This window comes from Ursus americanus, chromosome 2 (assembly GCF_024610735.1).
Source record: "Ursus americanus isolate L20-20 chromosome 2, mUrsAme1.1.p, whole genome shotgun sequence".
Taxonomy (NCBI): Eukaryota; Metazoa; Chordata; class Mammalia; order Carnivora; family Ursidae; genus Ursus; species Ursus americanus.
This window is the reverse complement of record NC_142128.1, coordinates 67,131,546-67,146,144: the sequence shown is the minus strand read 5'-3', so window position 1 is coordinate 67,146,144 and position 14,599 is coordinate 67,131,546. Positions and strand designations below refer to the sequence as shown.

Below are 14,599 nucleotides of genomic sequence, written 5' to 3'. Positions count from 1 at the left end.
TGTTGCAAGTTTCGGGAGGTCCTCTCGTGTCTGGTTTGCTCCAGGACTCACAGGAGAGGGGCTTTCCTGGGGAGGATGGCGGGTCTCTCCAGGTAAAAGGGGGTGCCCTGAGATGAATGGAAGCAGAGATGGGCACCCTGGGAGAAGGAAAAGCAGGAGCTTTGTGACAAGCCCCTCCCGTGCCTCCAAGATCAGCCTAGGTCCCAGAACGCTGTCCGAACTGGGCCCCTCTTCGAGGCCCACAAAGTGCATTCACCTGGTTTTGTGGGAGGTGCTTGCGACCTTGTTTGAAGACATGCTTCGTCACCTCTGCAGTGTCCTCAAGGTGTGGGCCCCAGACCGGCAGTGGCAGCACCCTTGCGAGGGGGCGTGTTCGAAATGCATATTCCCAGGCCTGGCCTCACTCCCCGCCGCCTCCAATCCGAAGGTCTGGGGCAGCAGTGGGGCCCAGCCCTAGGTGGTACTCAGCCCTCCCGGGTACCCTGATGCTCGCCTGAGCTCGAGAATCACTATTCTGAGGTAGGCTGCAAGTGCAGGGGAGAACGGCCAGTCCACTTTCTAAAGCCCAGGGCTGACGTGGTGGCTGCTGTTGGTACAGTCTGTCAACAAGGAAGGGCGAAACTGGGCTGATGGGGTGACATGTGATCAGGGAGTGCCCCCAGCCCCCTTTCCTGGTGCCCGCCCTCTTCTCAGCCTGGAGTCCATGCTCGTCTGCCTGGGACTTGCTGGAAATGGGTGGGTTGAGAGGAGGGCTGGGGGGAGAGGGGGGTTCTTATGCTCTGTACAGGGGAGACTGCCATGGGGTGGAGGGGGGTAGTGATGGGACTGTCGTGGAGGCGCAATGGCCAGTGTGTGGTACCCTGCCTACTGTCCAGGTCACATGGGAAATAGTACTTCGCTTCCTCTGCTACTGGGCTCTGGTGGCAGGGCAGCTGCCCGCAGCACTCCCTCCTGGTGGACGAGCTGTGGCCTTCTCAGTCCCAGGCCAGGGGCTTCCCCCTCCCGTTTGAGGACTCCACCCGCACCTGAGGCCTCGGAGCTCCGAGATCCTGCTCCAGTAGCCAAGGGAGACTGACCCTCCTCTCCCTCTCCACCAGCCTGGCGTGACTCTGCTGAAATTTGTTTCTAAAAATAACACAAGATCCAATCCAGCTGCTAAAAAGCCCCTTTGTTCCCTTGGAACCACATCCAAAATGTGGAAAGACCACAGAAAGCAACCCCAAGAAAGGCAATGTATATTGTCCGAGAGAGTACACGTACTGGACATTTGCATGTTACTGCCCAAGGTCTGTGTGCTGTCCCAGTTCTGAGGAGCTGCTCCCTACTTGGGTGTGAGAAGCAGATACCCTTGCAAACCCATATCCTGAGCATTTCCCACGAACAGGTGGGAGGGACTGGGGGAGGCTGCCAGCACCCCTTTCGTTAGACAGCAGACCTTCTGAGTGGCCCTGTCCCTCCCGCCTGAAATCGGCTCTTGTCCTCCGTAATCAGCTGAAGGAAATGGTCAGTGTTATGGTTCCATCCTCCACATTTTTTTAAGCTCTAGCTTGCTGTGGACACTCCCGCACACCCCTGGGGTCACAGGCCGCCGCAGAGGTGACCCAAGCCAGTATGACTCAGATTGTGCAGAAGAGGGTACATTCCCCGTGACTCTGAGCCTGAGGGACTGCCCTTTTTCATCTTGATATACTGATGCTATTTTAGGATAAAGCCAGAGGGGGCACACTGCCCTCTCAGGCCCATTCTGCTTTAGCATCCTGACCCATGCTGGGAAGCTTCCTGGCTTCATCTTGGTGGTTCCTGGGGTCTCTGACGTGAGCTGAATCTCAGCAAGCCAGATGATTAGGAACAAGCTACCAACCTTGGGTCAATTCCTGGTATCATTGTGTAGAGATAGTCTGTGCTCTCGATGGGCCCTCCCTTCCCCTGCCCCCTAAAGGCATCAGGCCCGAGCCAATAATGGTCATCATTGCCATAGCGTATTTTAGACAGGACAGCCCCTCCAGGACTGCAGGTTTTCAGGATCATGGGATGTTTTGTTTTTATTTGTTTGGCTCTCAGATGCAGAGTAAGGGGGCTGACCATACCACTGGTTCATGGCCCTTTGTATCACTGGGCCACGCAAGGCCCTTTGCACCCTGTTACCCCATGTCCCACATCTATCCCCTTCTCCACCCATTAGCAGCATTCTGATGGGCTCATATATATCTTTTTGTTTAAATACATCCCTTAAAATGCATAGCATCACTTTAGATCGTGTTTTTAATTTGTGTAGAAGCTATTAAAGCACTCTGCCCTGCCCCCACGCTGTTTCTAACATCACCGGTATCGTTGTGTATACATCTCATCTGTGTTTCTAACTGTTGCATAATAACCGCTGTTATCTAGCACACATACTCTGCCTGCCTATCCCTGGACAGGGGATTTCAGGTTGCCGTCACCGCCCGTAATGTTCCAGTGAACATCCTTACGCGTGCCCCCTGCTGAACTTGCATGATCATTTCTTTGGGAGATGCACCTAGGAGTAGAGGACGGTCCAGGGTGTGCATAGATGTAGTCTTAACTTAGAAGTACCAGCTGACTCTGGAGAAGAAGGAAGAATTCTAGATCCCTGAGGCTCAGGGGTGGAGGGTGACACCTTTTCTCCAGAAAGATGGCTTTGATTCTAGCACTAGATTTCTACTGTGGAATTGAAGACTTGCTCAGCATGGCAGACAGGGAGGAGAAGGGTCAGTGAGACAGCCTCACGTGTACTGCCTCCTAACCAGGAAGTGAGGTTCTCTCTTCAGGAAGGGAGTATCATCTAGAACCCAAGTCCTAGGAGCTGGCTGAGAATCAGCATCAGGTTCCAGGGCCTGGACCAGGACCACAGGCCACATTGTGCCATCCTGTGGTCCGTGCGGAAGCCTGGTTTTGGTGCCCTCATCCTCACTTGGCTTCCTGGCATGGGCCTGGCTTTGGGGAGATGATGGCAGGGGTGACGCCTACCACCTGAACTTTAGCCAACATACCCTGCCTCTGACCTTCTTCCCACAGGCCTCCAAAGGGCCTTGGAAGACTGAAGGAGGGTGTGTGTTCAGGTCTGCTTCTGCAAGCCAGCGGGCATTAGAGCAACAACAGGGCAGGGCAGGCATGGGGAGGGAAGGAAGAGCCGGGGACCGTGATGGGGATGGGCTGCCAGACCTGAGTGGCGAGAGCTGGCAAGAGTGGGCTAGGATCCGGGTCATGGAAATGAGGGGCCTGTAATGAGGAGGGAGCAGAAAAGCCTCTGTGTAGGGTTTAGACCTTCAGAGAGAGGAGCCGGCCAGGGCTGTCTCACACCAGGCAGCCCGCCATGTTCAAGGGCTTGCTAGATTTCTTGACAGGGCATGGCCCGCTCCGAAGCCTAGGAGTGCCTGACAGGAGAAGTAAAGCTTCGGAAACGGTGGGTGATGGCCCAGGAAGTGCCCCTGCTGGAGACAGGAGAAACGGAAGCTAGAGCAGGATCTCTGTGTCTCAAATCACCACTGAGGAGGTGTTTCCCTGCCCTGTTTCAGAGCCTTTAGGCCTGGCTCTTGGCCAAGGGACAGAAAGGTTTATGTGGGCATTCTCATCAGGCTCTCGGAAGCAAAGCCATAGCTTTTTTTTCCCTTTGTGTCACAGGATTGTCCTGTCCTTGAGGCAGGGTGGGTTGGATTCAGACTGGGGCACAAATCCTGGCTCTCTGAAGCTCTATTTCCCTGCCATAAAATGGCGGTGCCCTCCCTACGGGGCTGCCGTGAGGACTCGGTGAAGCAACATACGCAACGATGGTAAGAGCTGCCGCGTGTCGGCCGCCATGCCAGGCACTATGTAACGCCCGCGCCCGCGCGTGTGGCTTCTCCCTCATTCCCACACCAAGTGCCTACTGTGGTACCTGGCTCGTTGTATGCGCTCAGCTAATATTATTTCCCTCCCTTCCAACCCCCCATGCCATCCCCTCCCTGTTCCCGCAGATAGAGAGGAAAACAGAGCCTCACTTGCCAGAGGGAGCCTCCGGATCAGAGAGAAGGGAACAGGTTATGGGGCCGGGGGAGGAGGGGTGCTGGGGCAGGTTTCATATTTCAGTTTGGTGCCATCTACGGTGGGATTGGCCTTGCCCCCGCACCCCCTTCGAAGTCTTCCCTCCTTCGCCCCTCACGTCCTGCATGGCAGTGATGCTGGCGCTCCAGCCAGAGCATCTCTGAGCACTACCCCCTCGCTCCCGAGCAGAGGCTCTCAGCCTGGTCAAGGGCACACACCAGGGCAGGGCAGGGCACCAGAGCCCGCTCTACTGAGCGCCCCCGCTTGCAGCCTGGAGGCCAGAGTTGAGTGTAGCCCTTATTATTCCAGGCAGGTCCGGCTGCAGTGCTGAACCAGCCCGATTCCCTAGCCCCTGGCCCCTCCCATTTCCTTTCTCCTGTTTCCATTCATACTTCATTTCCCATGCATCGTGCCAGATTCAATAGGAGCCTTTGGCAGGGGAGATTCAGGGGGTGGCTTCCTTTCAGAGCCTCAAAAGACCCCACTCTGTCCCCTACACGGGAGCTACCCTTTCTCCTCGTAGTCTGGGGATGTATCTCTTCCTCAGCGCTGGGAAAGTTTCCAAGAGTGAGGGATTCCTTGGACAAAATTGGAGGAAACAGAGTGTCCGACTATCCTTTATGGTTTGGTGGCTTAGGGCATGAGGTTCTTGTCTCTGGCAGCTCCCTATTTTAGAACTTGCTAGCAAGCTTCGCTGCGGACTGCGTTACCGGGAAGTGTGGGCTGGTTTGCTTCTCAGGTGGGTGTGGGAGCGGGAGAGGGTCTGCTTCAGCCCATGATGTAATGTAGTTGATTCTGAACAAGAGCGAGCAGGAGGAAGAGTCAGCATTTCCTCTAAGTGGAAATGGGTGTTTTCTGTCCTCCAGAGATGCTACCTTTTGAAGGACCTCTTAGATGTTTGTCAGAAAACGAGGAGGTCCTCGGGGCGCCTGGGTGGCGCAGTCGTTAAGCGGCTGCCTTCGGCTCAGGGCGTGATCCCGGCGTTCCGGATCGAGTCCCACCTCGGGCTCCTCCGCTGGGAGCCTGCTTCTTCCTCTCCCACTCCCCTGCTGTGTTCCCTCTCTCACTGGCTGTCTCTCTGTCAAATAAATAAATAAAATCTTAAAAAAAAAAAAAAGAAAAAAGAAAACGAGGAGGTCCAGACTCAAGGGAAGGAGTAAGGTGTCACTAAAAAGAGCGCCAGCCAGCCAAGGATGCTGACTTGCCAAAGACCAAATCATGTCTTATCTTGTTGGACCTCAGTGTCTTCATCTGTAAGGTAAGGGGGTCCCAGCTGTCCTACCTAGAACATGACGGTGCTTTCACAGGTCATTACAAATTATAGAACAGATGTGACAGGACTTTAGGAAGAAAAACACTGAAATGATTCAGTGATCATAGAAAGTAATACGATTTCTTGCCCCTGAAGGAAGTGATGGTTTGCTCTTGCATCCTATCAGCCTTTAAGCTGGCACAATGCTAGAAACTGGGAGTGAGAACATACCTTACCCAGAATGCCCCGGGCTGAATGACTAATCCTGACCTGACAAGAGGTGGTACCTCCCAGGCGTCTGAGCGTTGCGTCTGAGGCTGAGGCTGAGGCGGTGTGAGCACTTACAGATTATTCTTTGCCAGTTGCCTAATAAGGATAGGGGCTAGGCAGGCACGGCAGTTGCAGAGAGCTCACATTCTAAGAGCTCAGAGAGAAGTATGGGTGCCTGCAACGCCTCCGAATTCCAGAAGAATGTTCATAGAGATCCCACCTCAACCTGGGGCCCCCGCTGACACGGCCCGCTTTGACTCTGTGCCAGCAGCTGCCCTCCTCTGTATGTCTCTAGAGCAAAGCTGAGACAGACAGACCTCGTTCTTCTCCACACGCCCTCTGTGTTCTAATCATAAGTGTCCTTTTCTCATTGGTTGCCCACGTAAGTGAAAAATTTCTCCTCTTTCATATCTCAAGGAGAGGTTCAAAGTAAGGAATTCTGGCTCAGACGGTCCCTTCTTCTTTTCTAGAAATCGAAGGCTGCCTAGCCTAGTGGTTTTACCAACGGTCATAGCTTAGCTAATGGTTATTGCTAATGAAGCTGCCTTGGAATTTTCCATTCTCTTTGAGGGCTGGGAGTTCCCTCCGGCAAGGAAAGATGGAGGGGCACATGGAGCTTATGGGCCTTCTGCTTAAAGGGCTAGATACCCAAAGTTCCTTAAGATCAAAGTAAGCCTTCTCCCATCACTTGCGAGCAGACCTGCTGGACACTGGACATCTTTCATCTAAGACTTTCAAGCACTATTTCTAGCTCTCATTCCTGTCCTTTATCATTTTCTGAGGATGTTGTGAAGAGGTGGGGCTGATTTTTCCCCCCCGAGGTAAAGGCGGGAGGAACTGAGCCCTAAGAAGGACAAGTGACTTGCCCAAAGGGAGCCTGGGAAGGTGGTCAATCTGGTTCTGAATCTGCTACCAGTTATTCCGCAACAACAGCAGATTAACTGGTTGCCCACCGTGTGTGGGCTCTCTTCAGGCCCTGGGGACAAAGCAGTGAACAAGACAAGTGCAGACCTTTGCCCTCAAGCAACATAGAAAAAAAAATTAAGTAGAAAAAAAGTAAAATCTGATTTCCAGTTTAGCACTCCATCAGCACGGTTCTCAACATCCTCTTGAAAGGTTAAGGAGTTCTACTTAAGGGTCAAGATAGGCTTCTTAGGGGCGCCTGGGTGGCACAGCGGTTAAGCGTCTGCCTTCGGCTCAGGGCGTGATCCCGGCATTCTGGGATCGAGCCCCACATCAGGCTCTTCTGCTATGAGCCTGCTTCTTCCTCTCCCACTCCCCCTGCTTGTGTTCCCTCTCTCGCTGGCTGTCTCTATCTCTGTCGAATAAGTAAATAAAATCTTTAAAAAAAAAAAAAAGATGGGCTTCTTACGGCTACAGTCTTCCCCACTGCTTCCAGGCTGAGGCGGGAAGGAGAACTGGAGGGGCATTCTGTGGTAGCCCACCTGTCCCTGTGCCAGTTGGGACGAAGGGAGTTTGATGCGGGGCCTCAGGTTCCTTCCGGGCCTCGATTCCCCAGGCGCCTGGACGACATCGAAAAAGAAAGGCAGAGAAAAGAAAGAAGAAAAAGAAAGGCAGTATGATATTTGAAAAACTTTAGCAACAACAAAACAAACCCCTGCTCGCTTAACCCTCTGTAGGTCAGAGTCGCTCAAAAATCTCCGGGAAAAGGAGGAGGCGAAGGGTGCTTCTCCTGCTTCTCCCTCTGCATGCTACTCCACCTGTTTGCGCTCTTACTCTCTCTCTGACAAATAAATGGATAAAATCTTAAAAAAAAAAAAAAAAGAAGAAAGAAAGAAAGAGCCCCTTCACATTTTTTGAGCCCTTTCGCATTAAAATGATGTGGGGGCGCCTGGGCGGCTCAGTCAGTTAGGCGTCTGACTCTTGATCAGCTTGGATCATGGTCTGAGGGTTGTGGGATCAAGCCCCGTATCTGGCTCCACGCTGAGTACGGGATCTGCTTAAGAGTCTCTCGCCCTCTACCCCTCCCCCATGCTCACTTGCTCACTCTCTCTCTCAAAAAAAATAAACCAACAAATTGGTGGCTGGTGTGTGGCAGTGGTCCCACGTGACAGGCAGGAGCTGCTCTCTAAAGCTAAGAACAGCGCGGGGATGAGCCTTGCCACCTTCAGCCGTTTCTGTCCTCACCTGCACCTAGCTGTGCCCCTCCCCCTAGTCAGAGGGGGAGCACCTGCCTGAGGAGAGAAATGCTGATCTGAGACCATCTGGTGCTCACCCACACACGGGCTGACACTGCTCTCCTGCTGACCTTGCTGTGGCCCTGGGCTCTATCCGAATTGATTGCTGTCTTATCCCTGCCAGCCGAGTAACTTCAACACTCACGTTTAACTTCAAACTCTCTTCCTTCTGCTCGGAGGTCCTTCTGTCCCCTTAATGTAAAAAGGCTCCACCCTGTACGGCCAACTGCCAGAGTATTTTACTTTCCCCTTCTGGAGAGAGGGGCAGCTTTTTGGAGGGGTGGGGCTTAGCTCCAAGACCTGAACCTAGGACCTGACCGGCGGACAGCGGCAGCAGCGGGCTGCGGGATTTCTGTCCGGCTGGAAGCTGGGTATTCTGAGGGGCTCCAGAGGACGCGGGCATCATCTATCAGGTTGCCCTCCTGGTGTGTAACTGAGTGTGTTGGGGGCAGGTGCAGGGCTCAGGGGTGCGGGCCGCAGAGTGGCAGGCCACCCTGCTGATCACTGTGGTCTGGACTCCTCTTCTGACCTCTTGTCCCCAGTTAGAGGCCAGGTCAGATGAAAGGATTTCGTGGTGGGGCCCTCAAGTGACTAGACAGGGAGAGCGTGAGAACCGTTAGTTTCTGAAGCTGCCGGATTGGTGTCCCTTGGCTTGAGAGCGGTGTGATGGCAGGCCGGGGTAGTATCTGAAAGTACTTCTCTATGTGGGAGTTTACAGGCTGCGGGGGCCTCCTAGGGAGGAACAGGCCCCTCCTGAGTCCATCCGCTCAGCTCAGGCCTCAGCGATGGGTTCGGCTCAGGCATCAACTGTCACCTAAACCCTTGGGCTAGAATGAGTCCCCCTTGCCCTCGCAGATGCTGGATCCTCGTGGCCGCACTAATCGTTTTTGTCTGTCTGAATCTTTATTCCAGAGATCCAGTTGTCAGCGGTATCCAGGGAGCCCTCCTCTTCCTCCTCCTCCTCCTGCCGCCTCTCTACCACCGCAGTTGCTGGTTGTTGCTAAGGTGGCCTCCATGGTAACATGCACATCCTGTTTACACCTCCATCTGGGCAAGTTGGTCTAAGCTAGGAACCTACCTACCCTGGACAAGCACTTCCGTCACTACCTGGGGACACCAATCAGCGTGACACGTGGTCCGGTTTCCACTCAGTTCCCCCATCCTCTTCCTCCTCTCGCTGCCAAGCTTCATACACAAAAAAGGATCTGGGCTAGAGACTGCGCCTCCGAGGCCTGTTGCACAGGATCTAGTCCATCTCTTTCCTAGTTGGGCTCCCAGAGAAGCAAGAAGGAAGAAGACGCGAGGCCGAAAGGCAGGAGTTCCTGATCAGTTGAAGGGAAACTCCACATTTTCTCTGGTCGAGGGGCTTGGTAACAGCGGGCAAAATGACGAACCCAACAGAACGTGCCTTGCCGGCTAACTCAATGGTCGAGAGCCACGAAGGGGACTTCGGCTGCACCGTAATGGACCTAAGGAAGCTCATGGAGCTGCGTTCCACGGATGCAATCGACCAGATCAACGCCCACTATGGAGGTGTGATGAGTCTCTGCAGTAGACTGCGAACCGACCCTGTGGAAGGTAAAGGCCGGACCGGGGGCGGGAACCGGAGCAAGGGGGCTGGTGTTCAGAGTGTTGTTTCCCCAGCACCTGGAGAAGGCCGCCGTGAGGGGCCTCACTGCTAGATCTGTGTCTTTTGAGAAAAAGGTGGTCTCTGAAGCACTGAAAGGGGCTGAGGCCATGGAGCACCATTTCTTTCCTAGAGATGGTGTTCTCTGAAGACCGTGCTTTCTTCCTTTTTCAATGTACAGAAAGGAGATGCAGCTTGTCGCTATTTGACAAATGTTTCTGTTAGAGATGCTTTTGTCAGTAAACAATCAAGTCTCTGATTCAGGATCAGTCTCTGATTACAAAAGAATTTTGTAGATACGGTTCTGTTCCACACTGATCTTACAGTGTAACTGCGGAGAAGGGGCACAAAAAAACACAAAAAAACATGAGTGAGTCCGTCTGCCCAATATGGCACTTCTCTATAGTGGACAGTTAGAAATAGGTGGAAAATCATAAGGTATATAGGAGTGCCTACCGTATCTTTGGATTATTCACTTTGTTTCATGTCAGGGAATTATTGATGACTTTTTCAACCCCGCCTGGTGCGCTTTTAATATAGTTCTTCTTATTCTATTCTTAAAAGAGAATGGGAAACCTGGCTTCATGCTTGCCTGGCTCAGTTCAATTGCCCGATAAGCCATGGTAACATAAAATGTTGCCTCCTCAAAATGGAGACAGAACCAAAGGAAGCTTCTTTTCTCACGTACACATGGTTTCAGCATCTCTTTTACCGGCTCTTGCTTGGTCCTGTCTGTGAGGCAGGACACGGCTAAGTAGCATAAGATAAAGCAAAGATCTTGCCCTTTAGATGCCTTTAGCCTCTTGAGGTGTGCTATTTCTGAGTCTTTCTTGGAGGCTACATCATATTTCTTGCCAAGTCTCAGAAGTTTTGACCCCTGGCCAATGCTGTAAGGTTGTGACTTCGAGTTCAGACTCTCCAGGATTAAAGAGAGAGAGAAAGAAGTTTTTATCTAGATATCTGTACATTGCCCATGTCTTGTTTTCTTTGCAGAGAGAGCTGCCCTCCATGTTCTCTTTCCTTCTAGAACTCAGTTTCCTATCTCTCATGAGTTCAAATTCTAGCTCCACCATTTTCTAGTTTACAGTTACTAGTTCATATCACTGAACAGTTTACTTGGCCTCCCCAAGTCTTTTTCTTCTTTGAAAAGAATGTGAACACCTAGTCTGTACAGTTAATCGGGATTACTACATTGGGATTACGTATACGTACAGTGTGCGTCCAGTGCTCAAGCTTATCATGGGTGTTCAATAAATGGGTTGTCTCAGATTAAAATGGAGCCCATGTATCTGATGCCATTTGCCAGAGTGTGAGTGCCCACGGAGTGCAATGTATTATTTTCTCTGGAAAGGCTACCCTAGTCGGCGACCATTTCCTCCTTTCATCTCTTGATGTCAAAGAGATCTGGTTAGGATGGCCGTGTGTAGTCACTTTCTCCAAGCTCACTCTTCGCCTTCTGGCTAGAATCTAATGACTGCCCTTTGGGCACTGCTTACTTCTTGTCAGCTAGATTTCTTCATTCTGCCACTTCTGTAGTAGAGTCGGCCTTAAATAGAGGCTGTTTGTATTATACGTTCACTGAGAAATGCAGGAGCTTAGGAACACCCGTCAGAATTTAGGCAGGACTTTTCTTTTTCCCTTCTTACGCCATTCTTGATCCCCATGGTCAGTTGTTTCTCTCACAAAGTGACACTCAGGAGTCCAAATCAACTGGAACCTGGGATCCCCCTAATAGCAGGATCCGGACTTCCCTCCCCATTTTCCAACCCCTTCCTCGTAGCTGCTGCCATTCACTTCCTGATTCCCAGAGAGCTTCCTTTCCCAAAGGCCATCCTAATGGCCTAATTCCACCCTAATCTCAGGCTCACAGAGCCTGTTACAGATGTAGTTAATGCCCTTCGATTCTTTCCCAGTCCTAGTCTCAGACCTGTAGTCGAAAGCCACGCCTCTGATGGCAGGTGCCTCTGCCGCTTCGGACCCCGGCCGTACCTGGACCCCAGGACCCCTACCGTGGGCGCCGTTGTCCGCCGCCATTCCCTGCTTCCTTAGATCATGAATCCGTATCCTGCTTTGTTTCAGTGTAAGACTTATCAGAGGGCTGCTCCTAGAGCTGGGGAGGCAAGGCGTCCAAAAACAACGTTTCCTTGAGTAATATTTACTCCCCGGTGCCAACAGTGAGCTCCTCGTGTGCAAGAGGAATAAAGGCACGGAAAAGGAGACGCAGAAGAGCTATGGCACAGGAGTCTCTCCCCAGGCAAAGGTGAGGCTGAGCTGTTGCATCACCATCCAGGTGCCTCGATGAGCGGGCGCTATAAAAAGCCAGCCTGTTCACAGAAGACCACACGGAGGTGCCCGACAGCCCAGCACAGCTTTGTCACCCGCGGGAGGCCCCGGCAGACTAGTAATAAGAATAGAGAAATGACCCGGCGCTTGAATTCTGCCGGTTGGAAACCTAGTGAAGGTTGGGGAGATGGGTTCCTAGAGGATGACCCTTCCCTTTTATTTCTGTTGGGTTTTGTGTAGATTTGACAGACTATTTTAAACCATAGCTAGGAGGGGGCCCTATGGAACTTGGGGTTTATAGTATTTATGACAATAACGTGGTTTTATTATTCGAGATTGACACAATGGTGGAGGCAGGTGGGATTTAATTCTGCTCGTCCCCCATGCCCCCTCCCAGGCCCAAAGCCTTACATGACTCACCTAAGTTCTTCTGACCGGGTAGAACGTGATGGGCTCTGCCGTGTTTTCTGCCGGAGCCCGTGACTGCTCTTCTGCCTCTTCGGCCGGAGCAGTAACACAGGGAATCTCAGAAGCAGAGGTGATTTAAAAGTATGTTTTCTCTTTCAGTGCCTGATAGAATGTCTGATTGTGACCCAGTGCTAATATTCGTGTGATAGTGGCTTATGGTCCTTGAGTACGCATGACTAGCTGCAGCAGGAGGGGTTGCCCCGGGCCGAGAGCTGGTCAGACGCGAGGATGCCGGGAGGCGCTGGGCTTCCACAGCATCCAGTAACAACCAGACGCCAGGCTGAGTGTGTGTGCAAAAAAGGGAAGGAAAGTTAGGGAAACCAGAAGGGGTGGGAGAGACATGAAAGAGGTTACAAGCTCGGCGACTAAAGGCCTCAGCGTTCCTGGCTCTGTCAAACAAAAGCAGCGAGGCAGGGCTGAGGCTGTAGGTCCTGAGTGAGTGAGCTGCGTGGCCTCGGCTTTATGTAGGGAAGATCTGAGCATTTTGCACCAATGGAATCTACTTGGTTGGCCTGCTTCTTTCTTCATTCCAATGTCTTCATCCCCCTCCTGTTATCTCTTCTTTCCCCACCCGATCACCCCCCAGCCAATCTCTCCAACCCCCCAAAGAGCAGAGTGTTTGGATGACACCCCCTAGAGGATAGGCTTTTACTTTCCCACTGGCTTTCTGTGGTTCAGTGAGCAGGAGAAAGCTTTGTGACTCTGGAGCAGGAATCTCCGTGGCTGAGAGGGAAGGAAAAAAAGGTATTTTCCTGAGTCTCAGTCTCTCTTTGTGTGTAGGAAGAAGAGACAATCCTAACGAGATTCTTTGGTCTAGATGGAAAAGTTGTATGAATTCTCCTTTCTCCGTAGAGCTTTTCCACATTGGTCCTCAGCTCTGCTTCCCTTTTTAGGAGGAAGAATGATGTCTTCTGAGGAGGAGCTAGGCCAACAATTAGGAGGAAGGCCTGGGCCCAGACCAGAAAGGGCCGACAAGGGAAGCCCTGACGGAATGATCCATCATTGCCTGTGGGCTTCTTTCAGAAAGCTAAAGACAATTTCTGTGGATTTGGATCGAGTAGAACGTTGGTGGGAACTTCTATTTCACGTCCCCTCTGTACCCTGCGACTTCTTTTCTCCTCTGCAGAGCGAGGGTGTGACAGGGATACAGAGGGCTTCTAGTTCCTTTTCAGCCACACTCAGGTGCTGGGGACCCCATGGTGGGTACGACAGGCACAGTCCCTCCTTCCCTAGAGCTGACAGGAGGTTGCACAGAAACTGAGGCAATTTCAGAAATATTGTCACAGTGCTGTGATGGGGAAGAGCTGGGTGTGATGGAAGCACACAGGATGGAGACCTAAGCTGAAGGGACTGCAGGGGAGGGGAAGGGGCTTAGAAGGTGAATATGGCCTCCTGTACATCTGATTGCCCGGAGAAGCCTTGGCCTGGCCACGCGCTATGGTAACTGCTACCGCTCGCTGTGTGTTCCTGATATAAGATGCAAACATCTTTGCCTCACAGGATTACTGAGCAGCCGCTAGGTCTGGGGAGCTGAGATGCTTTGGGGAGTAAAAAGCAGGAGGGGAAATAATCTGTTTTAAGACGATCCAGGCCGAATTACGATTCTGGGTCATTAACTGCAGGATTTAGGGTAATGTTTCCTGCCACCCTAAGATCTCTTGCATTCCTGTTCCCAAGCTTTGGGTCCGTGGCATGTTCTCCCAAGCGTTGTCCGTTTTTCTACGAGCTGGGACATGCAGGGATGGGCTCTTCCTCCATGTGGCAGATCGAAATTTCCAGTAGCATTTTCAGTCTGGAAAAAAATTGAACACATACCCCCAACGATAAATAATAAATATTTACCCACGGCACTACTGTATTACATTTAGTACTTCTAACACTAGTATTTTTTACATAGTAAGCTAGGCAAGAGATTGAAGTGGATGAAGTAATATAAAAAGTTCTGGTATTTCTCCCACATTCTGGCAGATGGATGCACGCGCCCTACTTAGAGACCACTGCTTTAGAGAATGCTAGTGTTGGGGGGGAGTAAAGAACCAGGCGAGCGAATATGGGATGGGAGGGATGTGAGAGGAAGATGGCAACTGGCTTCTTTGACATTTTCCTCCCTGTCTTTAGAGCGTTTGGTGTGTTTTAGAATATCTGTATTTAGGAGCGCGTCAATTCCAGAATAGAAGCAGAGCCAAGCTCCTTCTGTTTCTCCAGCCGTCTGCCCTGTAGCCATCGCCTTGAACTCTTGCCCCAGCTCTACTCACAATGCAAAGTAAATGATCCTAAAAGCAGCGTATATGGGCCTGGCTGCAGAGGCCCGCAGTCTGGCCTGGTCTGCCCACCACGCTTGGGGCAGATCTATTGACACTACTTTAAGATGTGAGAGAGACTCAAGCCAGAAGAATGTCTTGGCGGGAAGGGAGAGAGTGGAGGTGGGCAGACCAGCTCCAACAGCCGGAAAGCAGCTAC

At 51.9% G+C, this 14,599-nt stretch overlaps 1 protein-coding gene across 6 annotated transcripts in view; it reads left to right on the top strand.

Annotated features, from left to right (window-relative positions):
• The window catches only part of ATP2B4 (ATPase plasma membrane Ca2+ transporting 4), a 95,121-nt gene that overhangs the window by 34,496 nt on the left and 46,026 nt on the right, over nucleotides 1-14,599 (top strand). For all 6 annotated transcript variants that reach the window (XM_045787602.2, XM_045787600.2, XM_045787605.2 and 3 more), the window contains exon 2: nucleotides 8,674-9,339. In XM_045787602.2, the coding sequence (XP_045643558.1) occupies nucleotides 9,147-9,339 (193 nt within the window). In that variant the 5' untranslated portion in view covers nucleotides 8,674-9,146. The remainder of the gene's footprint in view (nucleotides 1-8,673; nucleotides 9,340-14,599) is intronic.